The sequence below is a fragment of the Chenopodium quinoa genome, unplaced genomic scaffold (assembly GCF_001683475.1).
Source record: "Chenopodium quinoa cultivar QQ74 unplaced genomic scaffold, ASM168347v1, whole genome shotgun sequence".
Taxonomy (NCBI): domain Eukaryota; kingdom Viridiplantae; phylum Streptophyta; class Magnoliopsida; order Caryophyllales; family Amaranthaceae; genus Chenopodium; species Chenopodium quinoa.
The window spans coordinates 2269872-2287870 of NW_018744290.1; the positions used below are offsets into that span (position 1 = coordinate 2269872).

At 35.7% G+C, this 17999-nt stretch overlaps 3 protein-coding genes across 3 annotated transcripts; 2 read left to right on the plus strand and 1 right to left on the minus strand.

The window, feature by feature from the left end:
• The first annotated feature begins 1766 nt into the window (after positions 1-1766).
• LOC110695251 lies at positions 1767-9152 on the plus strand. The gene is made up of 2 exons (XM_021872499.1): positions 1767-3178; positions 8572-9152. The coding sequence occupies exons 1-2, from the start codon at positions 2704-2706 to the stop codon at positions 8619-8621; spliced, it is 525 nt and encodes a 174-aa protein (XP_021728191.1). The 5' UTR covers positions 1767-2703; the 3' UTR covers positions 8622-9152.
• Positions 9153-9786: 634 nt separating this feature from the next.
• On the plus strand, positions 9787-15342 carry LOC110695249 (protein NETWORKED 2D-like). The gene is made up of 2 exons (XM_021872497.1): positions 9787-10907; positions 11576-15342. Exons 1-2 carry the CDS (start codon positions 10814-10816, stop codon positions 14629-14631), a joined length of 3150 nt encoding a protein of 1049 aa, XP_021728189.1. The 5' UTR covers positions 9787-10813; the 3' UTR covers positions 14632-15342.
• An 85-nt stretch (positions 15343-15427) lies between these two features.
• On the minus strand, positions 15428-17920 carry LOC110695250 (nicotinamidase 1-like). Its single transcript, XM_021872498.1, has 5 exons — positions 17251-17920; positions 16970-17153; positions 16600-16733; positions 16095-16277; positions 15428-15700 (listed from the first exon to the last, which is right to left on the minus strand). The coding sequence occupies exons 1-5, from the start codon at positions 17398-17400 to the stop codon at positions 15620-15622; spliced, it is 732 nt and encodes a 243-aa protein (XP_021728190.1). The 5' UTR covers positions 17401-17920; the 3' UTR covers positions 15428-15619.
• Positions 17921-17999: the final 79 nt, after the last annotated feature.

A 17999-nucleotide genomic window follows, 5' to 3' on the forward strand; every position in this document is an offset into this window, starting at 1 on the left:
AAAGTGGAGCAAGTAATAAAATATAGAGGGATTATTAAGAGCTAACATGATAAGAATGTTACTGGTTCAAATCTCATACAACTTTTCTTTCAAGTGGAATTTTAAGCAATGGATATGAGGAAGCACTAGTTATGTTGTATCCACAAATCAAATTCAAAGGGATCTCATGTGAGAGAACGTGATTATAAATTAATATAAACTAATCCTGAGTTTTCAACCATCAGTTTAAAGTTTGACCATCTTATATGAAGAGTCTATGAGCAAAATTTGAAGAATCTATGAGCAAAAACAATGAACTTTCAACTTTGACTATCTTATATGAAGAGTCTATGAACAAAATTTGTTAATCTTGTGAAATTATATTTTTCAACGTAAAGTATTCCGTAAATACTACAATAAATTAGTGGTCTTACTCTAAACTTGGGTTTTAACTTTAATTGGAGGGATAAGGAATTTAAGCAAAGCATAACAAATTGCCGTGATTGTTGACAATTTGTGTGTCAATTTGTCGGTGTGTGGAGCCTAATCTTTTGAAAATGACATACAAGGGTAACTAGTACAACTTGTATTGTGTAAATTTGTCAAATTTGATTACATTGAGTAACTTGTAGTAATATTGGGATAATTTGTATTAGATACAAACCTTGTTTTAGATCGAAGTGCTTATTGAACACGACTTGTTAAGTTTATTTACAGGAACACATACCACAAATTTTTGTTCAAGAAAGAAAAAAAATCAGTAACCCACAAATCATCTTCCCCAACGAAAGAAAACCAGTAAACCACAAATCAATCACTGAAAAGATGGATATTGTAGCAATTGTATGCCACGCGTCCTTTTGCTGAGCACACATATTCAATGATTGGCCTCCTCAAGTTGCCATGTCATTATCCACTCAAATAGAATTTGCCATGTCATTACAATATCATCCGTTTTTTGTACGCACTATTGTAAAAAAATAACACAGTATAGCTTTAACAATGACAATATGATGAACAAAAATACTACGTAGTAAAATACTATTATGGTGATGAACAAAATATCATGTGTTTTGGGTGCAATAATCATGTTAATTTTTGTATGATTTCGTAATACGGCAAATAAAGTACTCCTGAGAATACAATCTTACATGGAGTAATTGAACTTTATTTTAATCTTTATTAGTACAATATTAATTTTAACCCACAATTTATTGAAAAAGAAATTTTTTTTTTTAAAAAACACCTCTAACTGGGATATTACTCCTAAGAACATACCTTCTTAGAATACTAGCATACCGCCCATCTATGATATTTTTTTTCCTTTCAAATTCACTCATCAACAATGATTACTTAAGTATAATCATTCTATTACTTGATGGTTACTCCGTAATTTAGAATTCTTGACCAAGTTAGGTGTAAGTAAAATAAGTATATTTGTAACTTAACATTGTCTATGGGCACACGTTAGATAAACCGATTAATGTATATATTGAAAATAATAAAATTCATGAAACCAATATGGTTAAAATCAATGGTTTATGGCATATTAATTAGCATATCTATTGACCATTATAATATAAACACAATTATTAGTTTATTACAATTTACAACTAATTGACAATTCATTATACTACTTAAAAACACTAATAATTTTATGTTGAAGATATCGAACACGGTCTAAATAGTGCACAATATTAGCATCAAACATCTTCTTTTAAAGTACCAAAATATGTACCACGTACATTGCACGAGATTGAAAACTAATACATCACTCAATATTACCCATAAAACTAAAAAATAAAATCTTATAACAACAGAAAAAATTGGGGCCTATCGGAGTATATTAAGGCTTAAACTTGCTCCCTCACTCTACCAGAATTTGTCAGTTAGAGAGAGTTAGACAGAGGGTTGATTATGTTAGGGTTGGAATTTTCCAGAAATATGGTTCTCGAAATTTGAACTCTTTAGGATTGCTTCTCTTTTTTCTGACTCAAATTCTTCAAAATTCTGGGGTTTTGTTTTTCAGTGTTTATCATCATTTGATGTTGCTCAGATTTCTGGGTTTCTCCGATTTTTTATCCAAACCCCTTGTTAATCTCTCCAATTTTTCATTCTTTGATTGAATAAACAATTCTTGTTTCTGGGGAATTTTTCTTTTAATTTAATTTTGTACGATTATTTAATGTAATTTTTTGTTTTTGTTTTTTCTTCTGCAGTTATTTCTGTCTCTCTTTATTTTCTAAATCTGGTAACTTATGCTTGCTGGCCTGCTGGGTACACTCATGTGTTGTAAATTATTGCCATGGTGTTGCCATAATTAGAAATTTTTGTCAGTTAAAAAACCAAAAAAAAAAGTGGGTCAGTAATAGATGAATTATTTGCAACTAGTTTCATCATGACTTGGATGTAACGGGGTTTTCGCTTTTTTCTGGTTAAATAATTTGTGAGAAATAATTCATATATGTTTGGAGTTTGAAGTGATTGGTTTCCAATTTGTGAGAAATCTATATGAAATTTCAGGTTAAAGCTTTAAGCTTTGAGAGGTTGAAGGAGATATTCCTCACCATATTCTTTGAAAGTGTTATTATTAGGGTTTGAATTGAAAGAATTATTTCAACTTTGATATAAAGTCTTCAACTTTGGTATAAATCTTCAATTTAGACTTATACCCATCTCACAAATTCAACCAAATTGTGTTTGGGTGTGTGAATTTTGCTCAAAATGGCATTTCCTAGGTTTCAATTGTGGGGAATGCCCTTGTGGGGTGGTAAGGAGGAGACCGAAAACGTCTCGAATGTTCGTGCTTCGAATTCGATGCCTGATTATGGTTTTGGTGTTAGGGAGATTGATAGTGTGAAGTTTCCATTGAAGGGGACTAGGATTGCTTCATCTTCTTCTTCATCTTCTCCTAGGAAGATTAAGAAGAAGTGGCATAGCAGAGAAGAGAGGAAGATTGAGAGAGAGCATGATGTTGTTATGGTTCCAAATGATGGGGTTTGCTTGTCAGGGTCTGAGTCTGATGATTCTGATTGGTCAATTGGGTGGTTGGAGCCACATGGACCTGATTTCTTGAGTGATGATGAAACTGATGATAGCTTTGCTGTTCTTGTTCCTTGCTATAGAAGGGGCCCAGTTGAAGGGCCTAATACTCAGTTTCTGAATACTATCAAGAATCTTACCAGCGAGCCATTCACTGGTAACAATTCTTTTTCCTCAAATTCCTGTTTTAATCTGTACTGTTAACTGTGTTAATATTAGTAGTATACTAGTATGGAGTTCAATTATTGGTTCATGTTCCAACTGTTGTTGATAGATGCAGACATGCTTGGTTATGATACAGTGGCAACTGATTGTTTTGATTGTAGGCTTATGATCTTTGTGGTTTAGGTGATACAGGACATAGACTATTTTACTTGTTTATTTGATGTATAGTCTGTCTAATTTGTGTTTTGAGTAAAGGGTTCTTGTTGCTAGTCCCTTTACTAAGCCATGTGTTTGATTATCATGTCCGGTTAAACCTAATTGATTGTTGTGAGTGCCACTGCTTCCATTTTGCGGGTTCACGAATGAATTTGCTGTGGTATATCACAGGGTGTTTCGGCAAAAAATGAGGCTCCGCCCCGGGTTCAACCCCCGGGGCTCGGGGTTCATTTTGCAGGTCCATTCAAGGCCCAAATTCGAGGTTCTCAGACACCCCTCCAAGGCCCGGTTAGCTCATTTTTTGCCGAAACAATTTGGCGCCGTCTGTGGGGGAGACGAGTACTACTACCCATGAAAATCCACTAATTCATGGCTACTGTGTTCTATCACGAAAAAGGGTCAAAATTTCTAGCAAATTTAACCCAAAATTATTACTCTTGTCAAAAGGGGTAATCATTCTTGCAAATGGTGGAGATGATAGATAAACATTTTGATTTGTCGCCAATCTAACCACTACTAACAAGGTACTTCGTGCCTTTACAAAAAAATTGGGAAATATTCCATGAATATGGTCAAACCTTAATTATTCTTGAAGAAGAATAAAAGCTAGATCTACGTGGCTCTAATGGAAAGCTCACAAAAGCAAGCCTTTCATTCACACCACCAAGTTGAAGAGGCAGCAGGTGGCATGAAACATACATAAAAAATCAATCAAGTTTATGTAAATTCAATGCTTGCCGAAGGAAATTACCATTGTCTTCATCACAAGCTTCAAGGCTCACAACTCCACCACTAGAACGACTCACCATTTCATCCTAGGCAACACATGCCGAGGTCAATGGGGGTCAAGGCTAGTATTGTGAAGTGAGCCAAATCTCTTCACATCACATCTAAAGTAGCAGCCGAAGAAGATCCGAGGTTGTCTACCATTGTTGAAGCTTAAAAAAGCTCAAACTATCACCAATCTAAAAATCCGAAGCAAATAGCTCGGATAAGCAAAAGGAATCCGAAGCTCATAACCATATGAGCCGAGGGTGCTGCCGAAGATGGTTTGTCTGAACCGAAGAAGGTTCATCCAAGCCGAAGCTCATACGAGCTAATGCTAGAGCAACCAAAGCAATTAGCTTCGGCAGTCAAGTGCAATTGGCTCAAATTGTACCCGACCTCAACCTACATCAAATCTGATGATAACAAGTCAGAAGAAAAATTTACCTTTTGACCATTTTCAAAGAGCTATAAGCCATAAAAAAAAACTACCTTTGTCAGGGTAGATGGCCAGAAGCTTTCTTACCTGCGGCTACTACTTTTATCAAGTAAATGGCTTCGGGCCCACTTTCATCAAAGCCCATCTATCAAATTGCTTCAGCAAAGAAAAATGGCTCTTAATTTTTCGAGTCAATATTTTCCTCAAAAAAAATAAAATATCATCAACTATCCTCACGATGACGATGATAAAATTAATCATTAACTCTTTCTATCCTCGGATCAAGGGTAAACTCTTTCTATCCTCGGATCAAGAGTAAAACTCTTTCTATCCCCGGATCAAGAGTAATAAACTCTTTTTATCCTCGGATCAAGAGTAAAACTCTTTCTATCTTCGGATCAAGAGTAAACTCTTTCTATCCCCGGATCAAGAGTAGTAAACTCTTTCTATCCTCGGATCAAGAGTAGTAAACTCTTTCTATCCCCGGATCAAGAGTAATAAACTCTTTCTATCCCCGGATTAAGAGTAAACTCTTTCTATCCTCGGATTAAGGGTAAACTCTTTCTATCCTTGGATCAAGAGTAATAAACTCTTTCTATCCTCGGATCAAGAGTAAACTCTTTCTATCCCCGGATCAAGAGTAATAAACTCTTTCTATCCTCGGATTAAGGGTAAACTCTTTCTATCCTCGGATCAAGAGTAATAAACTCTTTCTATCCTCGGATCAAGAATAACCTCTTTCTATCCCCGGATCAACAGTAATTAACTCTTTCAATCCTCGGATCAAGAGTGTTGCCTCAGATAAACTCTTTCTATCCTCGGATCAAGAGTAATTAACTCTTTCAATCCTTGGATCAAGAGTGTTGCCTCGGATGAACTCTTTCAGTCCTCGGATCAAGAGTAATTAACTCTTTCAATCCTTGGATCAAGAGTGTTGCCTCAGATGAACTCTTTCAGTCCTCGGATCAAGAGTAATTAACTCTTTCAATCCTCGGATCAAGAGTGTTGCCTCAGATAAACTCTTTCATTCCTCGGATCAAGAGTAATTAGCTCTTTCAATCCTTGGATCAAGAGTGTTGCCTCAGATAAACTCTTTCAGTCCTCGGATCAAGAGTAATTAACTCTTTCAATCCTTGGATCAAGAGTGTTGCCTCGGATGAACTCTTTCAGTCCTCGGATCAAACCTTGGATCAAGAGTGTTGCCTCGGATGAACTCTTTCAGTCCTCGGATCAAGAGTAATTAACTCTTTCAATCCTCGGATCAAGAGTGTTGCCTCAGATAAACTCTTTCTATCCTTGGATCAAGAGTAATTAACTCTTACAATCCTCGGATCAAGAGTGTTGCCTCAGATAAACTCTTACAATCCTCGGATCAAGAGTGTTGCCTCAGAATAAACTCTTACAATCCTCGGATCAAGAGTGTTGCCTCGTATGAACTCTTTTAGTCCTCGGATCAAGAGTAATTAGCTCTTTCAATCCTTGGATCAAGAGTGTTGCCTCAGATGAACTCTTTCAGTCCTCGGATCAAGAGTAATTAACTCTTTCAATCCTTGGATCAAGAGTGTGTTGCCTTGGATGAACTCTTTCAGTCCTCGGATCAAACCTTAGATCAAGAGTGTTGCCTCGGATGAACTCTTTCAGTTCTCGGATCAAACCTTGGATCAAGAGTGTTGCCTCGGATGAACTCTTTCAATCCTTGCATCAAGAGTGTTGCCTCGGATGAACACTTTCAGTCCTCGGATCAAGAGTAATAACTCTTACAATCCTCGGATCAAGAGTGTTGCCTTGCATAAACCTGAACAAATAAAGTCCTTCGACTCAATTTCTATGAACGAATTATTTGGGAAATTGAAACAAAACCCAACTCATTTTTTCAAATAGAATTGGGTCTCGGGGGCTAATTGTTTGGGTACTAAAATGGTCATACCCATTTTAGTCTTGGGTAACTCTACCCATATAAGCCCAAAGGGCATAAAAAAGGTATAAAAGGCCCCAAATAAGTCAAATACATCAATATGGCCTTCAACGGCCCACATATGTAATTTTAGGGCTCATAAACCCACTTATGTACTCATATAAATACCCCTCAAAGGGCATAAGGTAAAAAGGGGTCACTCTTATCATCTAAGATGACCATACTCCTCCACTCTCTCCTCTAAACTCCTCTCAAAATATGCATTGTTTGGCAACTAACTTGGGCGTCGGAGGCTCCGCCCCGGGTTCAACCCCCGGGGCTCGGGGTTCATTTTGCAGGTCCATTCAAGGCCCAAATTCGAGGTTCTCAGACACCCCTCCAAGGCCCGGTTAGCTCATTTTTTGCCGAAACACAGGGTATTCGTAGTGTAATCGTCTTTGATTTTCCTACATGAATTATTTTCTACAGGCCAGTTTCTCCTTTTGGAGCTTCTTTACTTTTTTTTTTTTTTTTTTTTTTTTTTTTTTTGCCAGACAATAATGAAAACGTTGCATCTCAAATGCTTGTACCACCTGGCATCTATAATGATGTTCCATGAGATTTCGTGCTGTGAAAATTTGCAGTATATAGTGTAAATAGGTAGCACCGAAATGTTGCGGGCAACCTGAATCATTACTTTTTGGTGGAAATTTTCTGCTAGTTTATGAATGGCAGTCACTTGTAAGGACTAAGGATAATACTGTCTGGACTCTGGCCCTCCATATATATTACCTATGAGTAATCATGTTACATTACTAGTGGTTTTTTAGATTCCAATTCAGAATGTTGTGTATCCATTGAACTTTGGGAGAAACCAGTTGTTATTGGCACTGTCCAATATTAAATCATGCACAAGCTGATACTCACTTTGCTCCCAAATGACTGTCTATTGGCTTTTACCAATAATAAGAAGTGTTGTTAATGAATACGTTTTGATCAATAATGTGTTAGTATAGCGAGAATTTTAATTGATGATTGAATGAATAGCATTTATCAGCCTGAGAGGGCAATAATATAAAAGGAGGAATATCATTGTCGGGTAAAGGTCCTTTTTTGGTTGCAAGAGACGAGGAGATAATCTGGGTTTGAATCGCAGTATTGGAAAATTTTCATATCTCTGCCTTTCTGGTCTGAGTTTGACATAGGAAGTACTGTGTAATTTTATATATGGGTGTCAGACCCTGGTTCCTCAGGCTTGAATGACAGGTGATTTGAATTGGATATGCTCGTCTTTGTTCATCATTAGTTCAGAGTCTTCAGACAGTGTAGGATAATATACTGTGGGCCACTAGGCATTAATAAGTTCATGCTGATGCAAATGGTTGCCATGGGTTGAGAAGTTTGGGTGTATGCTCAAGGGGTCAAGGACGTTAGATGTGGAGGTTTCTTATGTGATTCATAGAGAAATTGAAGATAATGGAGTCTGGATTGTCTTGGAAAAATATTATTAAGTGTTAATGGGAGTAGTTCTTGCCACTTTAGATTTCTCTGAGTTATCTGTTGCAGTTACCGAACTACAGAACAAACTGCTGAAGTTTGTCTTTCTTCTTTAATGGAACTTCTTTGCTAGACAAAACCAAAGACTAACCTTAGTCATTTCAACGTAATTATTTTAAACTCTGACCATTTTGAGCTGTTGGATATTTCTTATGAAGTGTTTTTTTGTGTAGAGCAAGCTGTTCAATTGTTTCAAAGATAATGTTTGTTTGATCATAGTAATATTCCTTCAGCATATTGTATTTATGTAAAATTTTCCACAGCCTGATATTTTTTCATTTTGTATTTCTGTGTTGGAAATATCTCAATTATAAGCTGTCTTACACTATAGAAACTGAATTTTTGCATCTTTGCGCAAATATGTTTTCTATTTTATAAGTTGATGATAATTTTGTTATTTTTGCATCTTGTCTTGCTCATATCGTTTGGAATATTTCTCTATTTGTTTACATTTTGGCATTGAAACTTTCATTTTTACAATTTTACTTAAAAACAATGTGATGAAACCTTGCAGAAGGGAAGAACCTGATGGACCAGTGGCTCTCCTCACTGCAAAACTTCTGAAGGCTCACCATCATAGTTTGTTAATAAATAAGGTGGTGGTTCTTGTCGTGTGTTTGGAGTTTGAAGCAATTGGCCATTATATCTATGTTAAATACAAGTATGAAGGTTTGTGGAAAAACAGAAGAATCTTAAGTGTCCACAAGGCCAGGAGCAGAGAAGATCGAAGATGATAACAGTCTGGACACAATAAAGATGTTGTTGCAGTGCTGCTATAAAGGTGTTCTTAACTGCGATTAATTCAAACCAAAATGGGTTGCTGAATCTTTTCCTTAATATTCCGAACCATTGTACATACCATTAGGATGTAAATAATCTTGTAATATGATTATGCTTGATTCCAGCTTCCATTCTGAAGTAGTCTGTAAATATTCAGCTCTCCTGTAGAACATTGCTCTTCTAACTAACAAGAGAAGCTTCTATTACTCGTTTGCAGAACCGACAGTTTGCATTCGACTGTAAACATATTGTTAATTAAGGTGTATCCTATTATATGATGTATATAATCAACAGTTCCATAATTGTTCTCTTATATATGCTTTGTGGTGTACCATGAAAGGTTCTAAGATTGCGGTTGCAACGTGATTATAAGTTTAATCAGGGAGTTGCAGCAGGATTTGGGGCATCTCCAGCACATAGGAGGCTGTATATGGAACTTGACCATATTGCTATATTTCCAGTTGCTCTGGTGCAGCTGATCTGGTTTCAGACTGGAGGTCAACTTTATAACGTGCACTCTACTCCTTTTTTTTTTTTTCATAGATGAATTGGTCAAGTTAATTAATTACTTAATGATCACTTAATCCGGTGGTTATTTAATTCAAATTGAATAAATTAGTGACTAGAATATGTGCATTATGTGATTCAAATCATTACCTTTTCTTTTCTTTTGCAGAAATTAAATGGCTAATGCGATTCTCACATAGTGTCTTAGGTAAATGCCTATGTCAATATGTCATGATATGAACCGTGTCGTAGTGACGCCTGACGTTAGATGTTACTATTATATATAAGATATCATTTGGGATAATTATTAACAATGATAATTATAATACAGTAATATTAATACCCCTTGCAATCATTGATTATGGTGATTAAGACATTTTTTATCATTCATCTTTTAAATATACTTATATATGCTCTCACTTGATTGTAAACATTGATGAAAGGATGTTGGACGGTTATAAATTAAATGTGAAAATTGTTAATTGATGAGATACTTTAAATAACAAGCATTGATTCAAATGGAGTTTAGCTAACTCAGAATTTTGTGAGATGGGCTCAACAATGACTCATTCCAAGCAATACAACATTTGAAATAAAAATCTCATGAAATTCACCTTTATTGCCCCAATCAAGTCTTAGGCTGTTGCACCATATTTATTTTATATACACACGATTCACAGTCTTCTTAAATTACTACACGGTACTTTGTGTTAAAAGAAAGACAAAAACCAAAATACGTTTAATTTTTTTTTTTTTTTTTAAAAAGTAAGAGAAATCTTGTACTTTCTTTTCAAACACTTTTATTTCATCCATTAACGTATAAAATAAAATAACATGAGTAAGATAATACCATAATTACCATTTACAAAAATTAAAAACACCCTAGAGATGAAAACAACTCAACCACAGAAAATGTGAGAAATGAAAGCAAACTCTAAAGCAAATTGAAAAGGTTACCAAAGAAACAAGCAACTCTTTCTTGGTATTGCTAGGCAAACTTAAAACAGACACATGTAAGAAAAATAATTGCAAGAATTCCCTACCTTTTTAGTGGCTTCCCTTTATTTATTTTTATTTTTGATTGTTTTAAAGGAGAAAGCAAAAAGAAATTAAAGGGTCATGGAATACTATGACTCTACGAGTACTATATTTGACAACCTTTACAACCGAAGTTTCCTCCATACCACAACCCCACATTATAGGGGGGTATAGTCTTTGCACATTCCCATAATTTTATTTTATTTTTCTATTTCAGATTTTATTATTTCTCTCTCAAATATAAGTAAAGCAAATTAAGACCTTAAATTTTTGCTCATATTGAGAATGAGAGATGGGATGAAGGAAGCAAAGAGAGAGTCAACTTAGAGAATGTACAAAGATAAACTGGTTTCTGCCATTTTTCGCCGTTGATCCAGGAATCAGAAAGGATTGAAGAAATCGTCGTAAAAGTAATCGGCCAGAACTGAAAAATGTTGCAGAGGGCAGCAAGCAATGCATATTCTTGGTGGTATGCAAGCCATGTCAGGACTAAACAATCCAAATGGCTGGAACAAAGTCTTCAAGGTATGTTTGTTTGACGTACCATTTTGCTTCTTTTTTCTATCATGTTTGATTATTTCTTTGGCCATTTTGTTTCGATCATTCCTGCAACAAAAGCATAATCAACATCTATACTAATTCTGACATTTATTAGGAAAGGATGAAAAAGTCAAATGAGATCACATTAATCTCTAAAATTTTGATTGTAATGAAACAATTTTGTTTAACTGGATTATATCTAATTAATGTAACATATCAATGATCTTAAGGAAATAGTATGATCATGCATGCAATAAATTCAGAAATTATAAATTAAAGTTTAGGATATATTCATCTATATTATAAATCGCATTAATGTTGTAAGAAAAAAAAAAAATTGATGAAATAAGAAAGTCGCATACATGTATAAACTTAGCTAAAAAAAACTGATAAAATAACTAGTCTATGTATATAGCTTAATATAGGTGATTTTATGCCAAATAAAAAAAAAAAAGGCTAATTAACAAAAATGAAGATAAATGTGGATTCTGCAGTTCTACGGTTGATGAATAATTCAGAAGCATTGTGGTTAATGATGAAAATACTTCATCAGAATCTAAATAATCATCTTATAGATTCAAAAGCTCTTTAGAACTGCTTTGTAATTTAAAAATGTACTAAGTATTTACCAAAGATTTTGTGACATGCTGCAGATATGGGAGATAAGGTGGAAGCTGTGCTTAAACTCATTGAAGAAGATGGAGACTCCTTTGCTAAAAGAGCAGAAATGTACTACAAAAAACGGCCAGAGTTGATAAACTTTGTCGAAGAATCTTATCGAGCTTACAGGTCCTTAGCAGAAAGATATGACCATCTTTCGAAAGAGCTACAGAACGCAAACAACACACTCGCATCTGCATTCCCAGATCAGTACCAGTTTCCAATGGATGATGATGATGATTATAACACCTCGAAAATGCCTAGGAAATTTCAAGACAGATCACCCAACCCAAACATCCCACAAGCTCCACAAAAATTCCCTACCAAAAATATTAAGGCTATCATGGCATTAACATCAAAGTTGAAGAATAACCCAGCTCCTAGGAATATGCCTAAATCAGGAGCTCATGCTAAGAGATTACCGAAATCTGGTCTGACGATAACAGAGGCTATCAATGAGATTGACAAGCTTCAGAAGCAAATTCTGACTCTCCAAACAGAGAAGGAATTTGCAAAGAGTTCTTATGAAAACGGGTATGCCAAGTACTGGGATATTGAGGAGCAGATAAGTACAACACAGGAAAAGATCTCTAAGTTACAAGATGAATTTGAGGTAGCCCAAGTTATCGAGGATGATGAAGCTCGGACTTTAATGGCTGAAGCAGCTATTAAATCATGCAACGATACCTTGGCACAGCTGCAGGAGAAGCAGGAGAGAGCAGCAGTGGAAGCAAAAGAAGAGCAGCAGAGGATTAAGGATGCTCGTAACAAGTTAAACTCTCTCAAGGGTGAGTTTCAAGGCAATCCGACTGATACCTCTGAAAGCAGAGATCCCTTGAAAGCAGAAGAAGATCAAACTAGCATTGATGATGAAGCAGCTGGTGGTTTGAAAGAATCTAAGGATCTAGAAATAATTCGGGACAAGATTAAAGAGCACTTTGATGTGGGTGAAACTGCATCGCTCAGTGTGTTAGAGATGGCTGAAAAGATCGATGAGCTTGTGAACAAAGTGATCAACCTAGAATCTTCTATGTCTTCTCAGACTGCTCTAATACATAGATTAAGGTCAGAGACTGATGAGCTACAAACGCAGATTAAGAGCCTTGAAGATGACAAGGCAAACCTGATTGCTGGTAAAACCAGATTAAGGTCAGAGACTGATGAGCTACAAACGCAAATTAAGAGCCTTGAAGATGACAAGGCAAACTTGATTGCTGGGAAAACCACTCTAAGTGACAAGCTGGGTGAATTGGAAAATAAGTTGAGAGGACTTCAGGATCTAAATGATAGCTTCAATAACCAAAATAACAGCCTAGAAAGTAATTCAACTGCAGTACACTCTGATCTTGATATAAACTCGAAGAAATCACATGATGTAAAGATAGAGACGGAAAATAAGTTGAGAGGACTTCAGGATCTAAATGACAGCTTTGATAACCAGAATAACAGTCTAGAAAGTCTTTTAAATGAAAACCACTCTCATCTTGATATCAACCAGAAGAAATCACATGATGTAAAGCCAGATGAAGGAGAGGCCGAGCAATCAACCAAGTCCTTTGAAGGTAAAGGGTCCACAGAAAATGTGGACTTGAAGAAAAGAGTAAGTGATACGAGTACCTCCAGTCTTACTCAAGATGAAGGACAGAAATTTGGTGAAACAGCTCTACTAGAGCCAAAGGATGAATACTCACATCCTTTGAAGACAGATGATACTCATCCACAGGAATCTAAACCAAGCACCATTGAGTATGATCAACCTCAACAATATTCAAACAAGATAGAAGAGGAAGCAGTATGTTCTCAAGTAACTCAGATACAGGATCCTTCAATTCAGCCAACATATCTGCCAAATACTCCTCAAGAGGTTGAACCAAGAAACTTGGTAGGCATGCCAAAAGATGAGCCATATGCACCACCAGCAGTGCAACCATCAGCAGTGCAACCATTAGAAGAAAGAAGAAAAGAAGAATATGAGCCGGACTGGCAGCAGTTATTCACAAATGGTTTGGAGGGAAAGGAAAAAGTTCTCTTAGAAGAGTATACAGTAACTCTTCGAAACTACAAGGAAACCAAGAAGAAGCTTTATGAAGTAGAGAAGAAAAATGAAGATAGTTTCTCAGAGATGAAGAGTTCTCTTGTCACAAAGGATGAAGAGATCCACTCCTTACGCCAGAAATTGAGCGTTCTGCAAAAAAGGTTGGACGAACATAAAAACGCAAAAGAGAAGGATATGGAGACCTCTCAAGAGCCATCACCTCCCCTTGAAGAAGAAGATGATGATTATGATATAAAAGTTATTGCTCCAAGTGAAGAACAAGAGATCTCAGCAGTTGAACAGAAACTACGGGCAGAGATGGATCAGATCCTTGAGGAAAATCTAGATTTCTGGATGAGGTTCAGTGCTTCATTCGGGCAGATCCAAAAGTTTCAAAATGGAGTTCAAGATTTGCAAGCAGAATTAGCAAAACTTGAGAAAAAACATGAGAAGAAAGAAGGGAGTAGTCATGGGGATACTCACAAGACGCTTTTGAAATCAGATGTCAGGCCAATATACAAGCACCTGAGAGAGATACAAACAGAGTTAACTGTCTGGTTGGAGCAAAGTGAAAATCTGAAAGAAGAGCTACAGAGAAGATTTTCACAGTTGTGCCACATTCAAGAAGAAATAAAGCTAGCTCTAAGTGATGGTGCCGAAGATGATGACATGAAGTTTACCAGTTTTCAAGCTGCGAAATTCCATGGAGAGGTAGCAAACATGCAACAAGAGAATAACAAGGTTGCTGATGAGCTTCAAACCGGTATGGATTATATAACGAGTCTCCAACTTGAAATGGAGCGTACCATAGCCAGGTTGAATGATGAGCTAGGATTTTCTACCTCACAAAACCAATATGAAAATGAGAGGTCTGAAAGCCGGGCTCGGGTGCCATTAAGATCGTTCATTTTTGGGGTTAAACCACAGAAGAAAAAGCAATCAATATTTTCCTGCATGCATCCAGGAATGATGAATCGGAGATACCATCATCTAAGATCTGACAAGTCACCTTAGAATCACTAAGACATATTCTGCGTTTTTCATCAGATACATTTAATTTGACAGTATTGTATCTATGCTTTCTGATATTTGCTGATGATATTAGATAGAGGTTATAGGATCATCTGTTCAGTATTTATGCATTTTTGAGGAGAAATCAGTTGGTATGTGTAAATTAGTATATAGGTGTTTTTTTTTTTCCAATTCTCAGAAACACTCTTTAGTTTTGAGTCAGTTAAGTTTATTGATAATGAGCATGAAAGCAAAGATTTTCTCTAATGACAGAGACAAGAAAACAACCAGCTCACTTTCCCCCGTCCCTTCTAATGATCAAGTGGTCACTCGTTTTCAATTCCTAGTCCATATGATTAATGACTAGTTTTGTCAATACTACCTATGGATCACTATATAACCCTAAGAAACTTGGGTCTTTCTGACAAAACATTATTCTGAATTATTTCCAATTCAGTGAGAGCTCATACCAGAGGAAATCAAGAATTAGCCCTATCATTTTTATTTATATTGGAGTCATGGAGATAAGCCTACAATGACCTTTTTGTATTTCTTGCATAACCTCTTAAAATAAGGGTTGGGAAATGAGATTATATGTCAAGACTCCTAACTAATGGTTTTATCCTTTGTGTCCCACCCTTTATTTTGGACACATTACTAGCATACAATCAGATATTTAAAAATATGGCACATAGATGATGTGACATAATCAAATGTAATGAGACACAAGATGAGACATGCAATAGGAAGAATGCAGATTATGAAGCCCTTGGTAAATTTTTTGAACTGAAATGGAAACTTGAGAAAAAAAAAAATCCCTATTTTTATCAATTTTGTGTGGTTTAAACTTTAAAGAGACATCAACCAAGTTGAATTAGTTCATAATACATGTAAAGTCCTCAAAAAGAGTTTTATATAGACCTAAAATATGATCATGTTCACGCACAAGAAGTTCGTGAACCTGCAGCATTTGGGGCACCAAGTCTTGCAGTTATGTAGTGAAGGACACCTCTGACACCACTTTGGCTCCTCTTCCCTGAGCCATGTAAAGACCTATATGATGCATCAAATCCTGCATTAAGAATACGAAAAGAACAAAAGTCAGCACCACAACAATAAAGCATTTATAGAATATTTTATTAGAAATTTAGAACTCTTGCAGAACTGTTTGATTGAACTACAAACTAGCAATTAGAATCTAACTATGCCAGATTCATATATCATTTAAGTTCTGAATTCGTCGGTGCCTACATTTTATCATCCAAAAACCTGACAAGGGCATAAATAATAAGCTTTAACTGATGGAGAGTCACTTAGAGCCCCAAAGCCTGAGGCCAAAAATTACTAAACAGACGACTCAGACGGGAATGATCCTTTCTGCCCTGCTATACTGCAAACTATGTCTAAATAACTTAAAATGTGGTGTGAGATATATTAATACGTGAAATAAAGAGATATTTGATTACCTGCGGATGTGATATTGCATCTTTGATTTCTGCAATATGCAATGGAAGATCATAGGTAGCACAAGCTCGAGAGTACAAAATCACATCTTGCAGAGGAGTAAGGATGCCTCGATTTCTGGCTGAAAGTGCAGAGGATACAAAATCCAACACACATATATCTGTACATATACCCACAACCAAAACCTTCGCCAAAAATATAAAACTTAAATCATTCACACTATCTTCAATTCATATAAAAATAGCTAGAGCTCACAATTAATCGAATTTTCTAACATTTCGAACTTAACACTGGTACCCTATGGTAACTACTACAACAACAACAAGGTAGCTTAGGCCAGGTAGCTTATGAAATAGGAGTATTCAAATGCAATGGTATAAGAACAAAAGTAACACTATATTACAAACAATACAGAATTTCTTTCAAACATACTTCACACCTACATTTCAAACCACTATCTAAACAATTGAACCAAGAATGCTATACAAGAGGTTTAAACCAACTTACAGCTTTAAGCTTGTTTGCTTTCACCCAATCAACAAACACATTGGATCCATCTTTCTCAATGGAACCGAGAAATCCATCAATGCAATCTTTAAGCCTCATTGTTACATTAGCTTCACCTTCCAACCATTCCAATTCTACCATTCACAACAACAATAATAATTAAGCCGACAACAACCAAAAATTAATAAAAATTCAACATAGCTCCAATATGACAATGCACCAAATCAAGTGCAACTTCTTTCTTCCATGTTTTCATGCACTATTTTTACAAATATTGTTAAAAATATCTAGATGAATTCAATAAACTTCAGAAAAATTCAAATTCATCATACAAGCTCAAATCACTATTAAAAAAAAAAAAAAAAAAAACCTGGAACAAATTTGGATTCAAAAGTGCCAGCAAAACAATGAGGAGGATAAGGAGGTTCAGGAATAAGAGGATCATGAGAATCAAGGAATGCGAAAACCGGCCATTTTTTATCGCAAAAAACCCTAGCTAATTTCGCCGATTCTTCCACCATTGCTACGATTTGCTCATTCGGCACTTTCGGAGCCTAATTATCAACAAAAACGTTCAAAATCAATTCGAATTCCAACAAAAAACCAAAAATTCTGCAAAATCAATCGAAATGAAGAAAGAGAAGTAAGTACGAGGTTTCCAGCGCCGACGGTGCAGAAGCCATTGACGATGTCGACGAGGACAAGTCCGGTGGAGCAATCGTCGGACAAAAGCAGAGTATCTTGTTTCAGAGGAAGTTGTTTCTGAAGTTCATCAATGGTTTTTGATGTTGATGCTACCATTTTTATGGTTTAAGGTTGAGAATTCAGAGAGAGGAGAGAGAAAATGAGAAGGGAAGAAATCGGAGTTGGAGAAGTTTGACGGAGAATAAAAGTTGGTTGTATTAGAGTTGCAGGAGGATCAATATAATAGACCAACCTGAATAGCGTGACAGTCAACGAAACTTCTTTTTCAATTACTCCAATTTAGTCAATACAGCGATAGTTTGTTTGATGGGTTTTTTTTTCATTAAACAGGTTTTTTTTTTTTAAAGAATTAAACAGGTTTTTTTTCTTTGTACTGGTTTGATCATTGTACAATCAAAACTCAATTTTGATGGGTTTTTTTTCATTAAACAGGTTTTTTTTTTTTTGAAAGTATTAAACAGGTTTTTTTCATTATACTGGTTTGATCATTGTACAATCAAAACTCAACTTTTTATCAATTACTATGTACTACGTATTTATTTGTACACATTGGGATTAATGGGCATCATTGGTTTGTCGTTATAAACTTTATTTTCATTGTTGGTGTATGTGTAAATTACCTTAAGTAAATGTAGTAAAAGTTGATGGACAACAAACACCAAGCACATCATTCTCTAGATCATTTTGTTATTTTA